Source organism: Lampetra planeri, chromosome 46 (assembly GCF_965212315.1).
Source record: "Lampetra planeri chromosome 46, kcLamPlan1.2.h2, whole genome shotgun sequence".
NCBI lineage: Eukaryota > Metazoa > Chordata > Hyperoartia > Petromyzontiformes > Petromyzontidae > Lampetra > Lampetra planeri.
In genome coordinates, this window is record NC_136152.1 from 6,852,434 (window position 1) to 6,861,636 (window position 9,203).

The 9,203-nt window shown below is 43.8% G+C and overlaps 1 protein-coding gene across 5 annotated transcripts in view; it reads right to left on the bottom strand.

Moving 5' to 3' along the window:
• EPS15L1 (epidermal growth factor receptor pathway substrate 15 like 1) overlaps positions 1-8,749 on the bottom strand; it is a 111,602-nt gene extending 102,853 nt beyond the window's left edge. For all 5 annotated transcript variants that reach the window (XM_078615230.1, XM_078615229.1, XM_078615232.1 and 2 more), the window contains exons 1-3: positions 8,671-8,749; positions 3,763-3,804; positions 2,705-2,794 (exon numbers count right to left, since the gene is read on the bottom strand). In XM_078615230.1, coding sequence (XP_078471356.1) covers positions 2,705-2,794; positions 3,763-3,804; positions 8,671-8,697 — 159 coding nt within the window. In that variant the 5' untranslated portion in view covers positions 8,698-8,749. The remainder of the gene's footprint in view (positions 1-2,704; positions 2,795-3,762; positions 3,805-8,670) is intronic.
• Between the last annotated feature and the right edge of the window lie 454 nt (positions 8,750-9,203).

Consider the following 9,203-nt stretch of genomic DNA (forward strand, 5'->3'; position numbering starts at 1 on the left):
GTCTACAGCGGGAATCGAACTCGGTCACCAGGTTCATAGCGCAGCACGCCAACCGCGACACTACTGCCACCCACACTCCATCTAGCACCTGCACATGAGCTCATTTCCTTGCTCCATATCCACCCTGGCAAATCCAGCAAAAATTTAACATCCATTTTATGAATACATCAACGTTTCTTCCGTAAATGTGTGACAATCTTGCAGTTTCCCGCTAATCCATGCAGGATGTGTTTCGCCGGCACACTTTTGGTTTAATAGTAAAGAAAAATGCAATTGCTCAACTGAAGAAATTGTCAGAAATTAAATACAGGAAAGTAGCCTGCTTAAATTGCTAACATCAATCTATGGTCATTCACTGAAGTGTTAAGTACAGCGGTCCCATAGTTAACGATATTAATTGGTTCCACGAAAACCTTTTTTTATTTAAATTATCGTTAATCGAATGTAGGAAATACATGTTCAAGGCTTTATTTGTTCCAAGACGATCAGAAGTTGACCTTTTTTTACCATAAAAACATAGTTTATAATATTTAAACATGCAATTGTAATAAATAAACGATATAAGAACATATTAAAGCATTAATATTAATATAAACATTGATACATCATGAATAAAGAGAGCATACAAATGTGCACAGGATAAAATAAAAATTATTACCTTACACTAAGAAGATGGATGGCTTACGGGGTAAGCTCGCTTTTAAAACATTGAAAATCATTAAAAAGCATTGAGCCAGTTGCTCTCAAAATGATCATAAAAGGGCATCGCTGATTGGCTAAGGTCTGCCGAGTTCACTTAGGAGCGCTCCGATTGGCCGAAATTGGTGGCCGCGTGACATTGTAAAACAATATCGTTAATCGAAAATGTATCGTTAATAGAAACAATGGGACCCAATGGGAAGTGGATCGTTAATCGAAATATCATCAATCAATGGCATCGTAAACCGAGGAACCACTGCATTGGTCTCCTCGGCCTGGTGTTCCTGATGTCTTTGCATCAGCATGGTTACAATATATAAAGTTTATAACCAAGGAATGTGTGCCATCTGCTGGCCACAACTTTAGACTGCATCTACACAAGCAAACAAAAATAAAACCAAACACATTTTAAAAAAATACTGTTTGGTATCAAATTGCGTGGCATTGTTGTTGGCTACAGTTTGAAACACATTTTTATCTGTAATAGTGCCATGTGATGTTGTTGGAAATAGATGCAAAATCCATATTGAATTTCAACGTATTAAAATAATGAAGACATTGCATAGAGAGAATACAAACAAAATGTAACATGTTATGTGTAAGGTATAAGAGTAACATGGTGCGTTTATTTTGAGCATACTTATCGTCAAAATATTTACTATTCTTTCATTCAAAGGTTGCCTTAGCACCATTAGATGCGATACTATTCGGATGACTTGCGATGTTATTCTAGTTATAAGATCTATTGATCATGCAATGCGAAACTTCTGAAAGTCTGACCATAATCCCACAGATGTTATCCCAGTTGTGCTATTGGTTATCAGGTCAAGAAAAAATGTATCAATTCAGATCTGGAGCGGAACAGTACAACCCGTCGTGTTTAAGAACGGCCCACAAAAGCAGACACCAGAGCTACATCTGAGAACCCTTCAAGTAACCTGGCCGACACGGCAAATGGGCAGAACTGTCCCACCTGTTCAGTCATGTGAGAGTAACTTTCGTTGCATGACAAACCAATATTTTAATTCTCCGAGCTAGAATTCCATCAAATGAGGTGCAAAACCAAATGTAATGTAATTATTTTTGTGAAGCCGTTAGTGATTGGGCTGCCTGGATTTGATGGGGCTGCCTGGATTCAATGGGGCTGTCTGAATTCAATGGGGCTGTCTGAATTCAATGGGGCTGTCTGAATTCAATGGGGCTGCCTGGATTCAATGGGGCTGCCTGGATTCAATGGGGCTGCCGTGGAGTCAATGGGGCAGCCAGGATTCAATGAGGCTGCCTGGATTCAATGGGGCTGCCTGGATTCAATGGGGCTGCCTGGATTCAATGGGGCTGCCAGGATTCAATGAGGCTGCCTGGATTCAATGGGGCTGCCTGGATTCAATGGGGCTGTCATGATTTAATGGGGCTGCCTGGATTCAATGGGGCTGTCATGATTTAATGGGGCTGCCTGGATTTAATGGGGCTGCCTGGATTCAATGGGGCTGCCTGGATTCAAACCCAGGATATCAGAGAACCTCCGATTAGCACAGTTAGCTATACACGGTGGCATAAGAAGTTTCGACAAGCAAGACAGGGATGCAAGTGCTCTGACCTCTGCGCTATCTGCCCACCCAAAAGTTATTATTATTACGCTCACGATGCACACATTGAACCGTGTGTTATGTTCCATTGGTGCATATAATACGCAAAATGTCACGTGCGGACTAATGAAAAGATTAAGAAAACAAAACAAGACAGAATATGTGAGACAGCCAATACAAAACAAGCCAGTACAAATGAGACGATAACGTCATCATCATTTGGCGAATGAAATCAGAACCCAAAATAGCGTCAATCCAAAAATGGCATGATTATGCGGAGGAGCGGAAAACGTGTACATGCCTGTCATCCGCCATAGCAATACGCACAATGACACATCACGTGGAATTGGCTGGCACTCAGTTCAGATGGCGTCATACATGCGTGTCTTCACAGCGTGCCAGCATTTGTACATTCGAACCTTGCCAAGCGTGAGGTCCGAGAGACCGGATTTTTTCAGGAACAATGCCGCTTCCGAGGCCCCAACTCTGCCATTGTTGCCCGGATCCACCTGCACCACACAAACACATCGTCGACCAGTGTTAGTCCTGTTCACTAAATTAGTTTTGGAAATATTTGAAATAAGTGGTGGTGGTGGGGGGGTCGGTTTTAGTCAATGATAACTGAATCGATGAAAGAAATCTAGCATGATAATGATTACCACACACCAAATACCAAAACACAAATATGATGAGATCAAATTAGTCCAAATGAAGATGCAGACTAAGATTATTTAGAATTGTACCACGGATGATGACCAAACGGGTAATTGTGAACAAAAATTAGAGCTCACACGATTGGCTGACCTGATATTTGGAGACAGGAAAAATTGCACACTGCTCACACTAGGGTGGACTTAACTTTTTCTGCTTCAGAAGACGAGACTAAGAGAATGACCGAATGAAACCCGCAGGCTGAAACTTCACTAAAACACAACCGATTTTCATTGACAAAGACTATGACTAAAAATAGAAAATACTGAACACTGCGGTAGTCAATACTTCACACGTTGTTCAAGGTAACATTATACCGACTCAGAAGTGCACACAGGGTGGGAAAAATAAATATGCCGTCCTACCGGCCAATATTTTTATATGGCCGTTGAATGTAGTAGACAATTCTTGAGATATTTAATTTGTGTAAAATTGTACGTAAATATAAGAACTAATAATTACGTATGTATATTTCAGATTGGATACATTTTATATCATCCAATTAAAACGTCATTTCTACAATTAATGTTGTTTTTCCTGAAACAGACTATGTATTCAGAGAGAAACAATGTGGCCCCTCTGATAAATATTTTTTCCATCAGTCTTCGATGTATTTCAAGATAGGCGTAATATTAAATTTGACGATGATCAATTGAATACATAATATGCACTTAAACAAAACTTTCTGTCCACAAATAGTTTTCAAAGCTTTGGCTAAACAAATAGAAGCTTGGAACACAAGGGCACATTCCACACCATCACGTACCAGCCTGTAGTATTTCTCATACACGGGGTTGCCACTTGACAACTGCAAATGACATGAATGTGAACATTTGTCAAGTTGTTTGAGACATTGACCATATGAATCTAGACTTAAAGCTTTCGTGACTGCAGGAATTCATACTCTTTGGGTCTTTCGGTAAAGTCACATAGGTAGAAAAATAATAAATAAAAATCACGACGTTTTGATCGCAACACAAGCAATCATCTTGAGGTGAATTTTTTTTTACCATATATTGTCACAAAATAAATAAAAAATCTGCAAACATGGACAGGGTTATAGTAAACCAGAAAAATGTATCTTAATAATCTGTACGTATGTAAGTTGACCTTCTTTCGCACCGTACGTAGCCAACCGTGCCAATTAGAGGTGCGGGGAAGGACAATACACTAAACACAAAAAGTAGTTTTAAAGAAATTAGTTTTTAAACCAGATTTAGAAGTACATAGCTCCAGTGGCTTCCTAATATCGGAAGCCACAGCATAGCCCTACTATCTCTTGCTCAAAGCTGCTACTGACAGAAGGGCCTCCACTAGAAGGGCCTCTCGAGAGCACGTCTAGAGATTATTCGGCCAACTTTTTCACGCTGGCCAGACGTCATTGAAAAGGTGGCAGTGTCCAACACACATATGACCTGCCAATGAACAAACTGTGGTGCACCCATTTGTACCGCTGGGTAGACAAGAGGCAGGGAGATTTAAGAAACTCGCCCATCATTTATACTGCCGTGCTGGGAGATCAAATCAAACCTGACAGCCTTTAGATTGAAAATTCAGTGCGCTAACCATTACATCACAGAAACATCCTTTCAATAACATTTAACAAAAATATATTTTTTTATAACCAGGTGAGAGGGCTTATAGCTGTTTTTTCTAACTGGGGTGGAAAGATGCCTTACTAAAATTGTGTGAGAACTCGAATGCCAGAAATGTCTGGTAAATGCCATTAGAACCGGTTAGGTTTTAATGGTGCAGAGAAACAAGAACATCTTCTGCTTTCTGTAGATTGATGAGTCCAAAATAGTGGGGAGTATGCCACAAGCAATAAAGACTTGAAGGTTACGGGTTGGAAAAAGAAAAATATGGCAGAGTGAGGTTACTGTTTGCATTAGCAAAGGCCTTGGATACTTCAATAAAATGACAATTTTAAAGGCATGTTCATACATAGCCTTTCATGACCTATGTTATGATTCTTAATTCGTTTTTTTTTGTTAGATTGAGTGGGTATAATGTCGATTAGAGCAATGTAGCCTCGACCACAATGACAAACAAATCAAGCTGTCAAACTGGTATATCAAAAAAGCAAGCGAAATTTTACATAAATATAATTTGCAACTACAATTGTAAAAAAAATTTCGTATAGTATATCATTGTCAAATATTACCTGCTTGTAGTAACACAACCTAACCCAAGACACTAAATATTAATCCACTTGTAGTGACATCTGGGATGTCACTGTACGGTTCCGGCCCGGAAGGGTCGTGCCGTTCGATGTTCCGACATCGTGGACAGCACCGTGTGGGTGGCTGTGTGTAACACCAGCCCTAGCGGGGCTTGGCGAGCACTGGGATAGTGCGGGCACCACGCACAGCGTGTAGTGGGGGCTCCCCCGAGGGGGAGGGGGTGAGTGTCAGCCCAGGGGCAAGGTTTCCCCGGGACATGGCACTCTGGTTGACCCCGTAGACACGTGATCCGGAATGTCCATACAGGGGGCCCCAAGGTGGGGGGACTAGGGGGTGATCACGTGTCCGGAGAGAGCTGTTGAGAAGGATCGAGAGGGAACGAGAAAGTTCAGGAAGGCGGGCGGGGCCGAGGGCGGAGCGGCCCCGACAGGAGAGGGATATAAGGCGGGTCCCTGAGAGGGACCGGGGTCTCTTCGTTCTACAAGCTGGAAGTTCCACGTCTCAAGCTAGAAGCTCAACATCTACAAGCTGGAAGTTCCACGTCTCAAGCTGGAAGCGCCCCGTCCTACGGGGGACCACGTGGCCGGAGACCCGAGCAAGGGTCCGACCCTTCGTAGCAGTAACTCCCCTGTATAGTGTAGTTAGCTGGGTGGTCACCACCCAAGGTTGTATCTGGTAAAGGGGCAGTTACCCCTTTTTGTTACGTTGTTACAAATAAGAGTGTTGCCTCTAAAAGCAACAACATCTGCGACTCAGTTGGACTCGCTACACATTTAAGGCGTGTAGCATGTTTTTTTCTCACCCACAACATAAATATTTACCTAAAGACTGACCAAAAGATGACTTTGTGATGTAACGAATATATATAATGATCAACCAAACCATTTTTGGATTATCTTTTCAGTAAATAATTACCTTTCATAGTTAAATAAGCAGAATGACAATTTCCAGGCATTCGTAAATCTGCCGTGGTATGACGGCTTCGACGCACTTGCATCATGGGGTTGTTTGACCATAATTTATCCACACTATCAGCAGGTTTTGACAACGAAAGCCGGTTCAGATATCGCTTGCCAATGACATTATTCGTGCACTCCTTTTAGTTTTTTGTATTGTTTGTTGTTGTAACGCTCTTATACAGTGCCCCTCCTGGACATGTGAAAAGATCTTTATAGCTCATCGGATTCCTGTAGTATAAATATTCTGATTCTGAACCACTGCACGACCACTCCCCAGCTAATGGACATCAGTAACGATCGATGCATGTATAACAATAATATAATTATAACACTCCCATCACTAATCTTGAGGCTGAAAAAATAATGTATTATTTTAATCGATGACAGTTCAAAATAATTTAATATTAAACTATTATTTTATTTAACACAGTAGATTACTTAAAACGCTACAAAGGAAGTCGTAACGTAAACAAACATCCCTTACCTTGCAGAAAAAGTAAAGTAAACAGGGCTGTGTCCGGAGCTGTCAACACGAATTTGTGGATTCATTAACGATGAACAAAACAACTAACTTGACAATCACAGCCGGGCGTTGCGGCAGGCATGTCGGTTAGTGGCATCAGCATCGAGTGACTTACACGGATGGGAGTACCGTCATCGGTGTGCTATAACTGCTACGCCCTTCACCATAACTCTGAGGCCACTACGAGTAGTCTCTGCTCGTTTGTGGAAAGCAGCGTTGGGTAACTTACTGCTACCCCTAATCCCATAAAGCCCTAACCCCTAAACCCCTTACACCCTAACCAGCGAATCCCCTAACTCTAAACCTGAACTCTAAACCCCTAAAAACGAACCCCCGCCCCCTCTCTAAACCCCTGAACCACCGATCACATTCCCCCAACCGTCCAACCTAAACAAACAACTGAATGATAGGCGTACCTTGAGATCGTATCATCTGATAAATGAATAGACTGTATATATACATCTCGTGCGGTTTCTCAATTACAACAGGGTGGGGCACAGGCTCGAAGCTGGTCAGAGGTTGGCGGCGCGGACTGCTGCGTGGACACGCAGCGCTGAATGTGTCCGACCGTGCGCCTGGGAACAATCAATGCCACAACGCAGGCGACAAAACACTCCGAGCGTGTGTGGTGTGGCGTGGGAGGCGCGGGGGACGGTTGATTGGGGCGCCACAGCGCCAACACAAGGTTGAGAGCCACCGTCTTAAATTCATTTGTGGGTTTTTTTCACTTAACGACTGCAAACTCGCGTTGGACAACTGCTGACAACAACCCAGGTAGGCAACTGCGTTGTGTCTCAACTTTAATATTAACACGACTACAGTATTTGAATATTAGCGCTCACACTGCTCTCAAAACTGTAGCACTTAAAGTCGTAACGATATTAATACAGTATACCGCCGTGACATGCAGCCTATTTAACTGGGCTTTGCTGGACGGGGATGGATTATGTCCCAGACGAGTGCCAGAAACTAAGCAACTACAGTACTCAACTATATTTATTTTACCTGGTAATGCCCACCGATCTGTACAGCTCTTTTTCGGAAGCGACCTGGCCACAAACGATAGCTCAACCAAGTGGCGTTTATCTTACTCATTCTAAATGTGCAGGGGAGAAACCGTACGACCCGGAGAAACATCCACGGGACCACGATGAAGAGCGAACCACGTAAACTCCGAACATCCAGCAGGCGTCAAGGGATCGAACCCACGATCACCTCCACACCAGGAGAGGTCGTTAACTTCTCGCCACCGCGGCGCTAATGACAGGCATGGGAGAGATGTCGCGTCCACTCGGCCATCCCAGCCCGAGAGGACGGGAGAGATCCTATGGGTTCCAGGTAGAGGAGTGGAGATGACCGATGGACGGATCGGCAAGCCAAAGGAGGGATATCGTCCTACAGGACGCCCACCGAGGAAGGTGGAGCGACAATATCACTTCACGGAGCTGCACGAGTGAGGGTGGGAAGGCTGCAAACACTGGGGCGTGAGGCTCGGCGAAAGCGTCGGGCGGAGACCTTCATCCAGCAGTGGATAGAACGTGGCTGGCGATTATTACAGATTCAGTCTGACGTACAGTACATCGCACCAGCTGCCGATTATTACAACACATTAATCTAACAACAAAACTTAACCATAACCAAAGATTGTTGGTACGTGCAAAGTCACGAATAAATATTCTCAGTGTTTTTTTTTAGTAAACACTTTACATTTGCATCACTTTATTTTTTAAATGTCCTTGCTTCGACGCTGAGAGACACCAACCTCGCCCGGCATCCGCGACCCGCCCGAGGGCCGTGTGATCCCGGTAGGACAAACTAGGCAAGACCGGTGTCGACATCGGGGCCTAGCTGGGCACCGCGGCGAGCGTCGCGGAGAAACGAACGCGGCAAGTGACGCGCGGAGTCCGCGGGCACGAACCGACGCGGCAGCCGCGTCGAGCTCGCCGGTGAAAGTTTGGAGGTGGTGGAGTAACGCGGTGAGGAGAAGTGAAAGGCGAAGTGGCACTGACCTGGGTGAGCGACAGAGACGCGGCCATGGCTGTGGATGCGCGGAGACCCACAATGCCGCGCGGCGCCACTGTGGGCGTGGAATGTGGCACCAGTGAAACCTCGAGTGGGTCACGAATTCGGACTCAAACTAGACATTTAAATTTCGATTTAAAGCTTTCGTGACTGCAGGGATTCATCTTCTTGGTTCTTTCGGTAAAGTCACGTAGAAGGGAAATAATAAAAATAAAACAATAAAATACAATATTCACGACGTTTTGGCCACGTGGTGGTTTGGCTGCTGCAGCTCCTTACTATTAAAATGTCCCTCCCTTTATTACTGCTAATCCTACTTCCTCCCTTTATTACTGCTAATCCTACATAATGCACGAGCATAATATGACTTTGAGATCCCCCCACCACCTACACATTCCACAAGTAGTGACTAATCCCATATCTGCATTTTATATAAATATGCTAAATTCCTCTGTTGGTATGTAAATTCCTTTGTCAAGGCGCTCTCCTCCTCTAACCCAGCTTAAATATACGCTGCCAA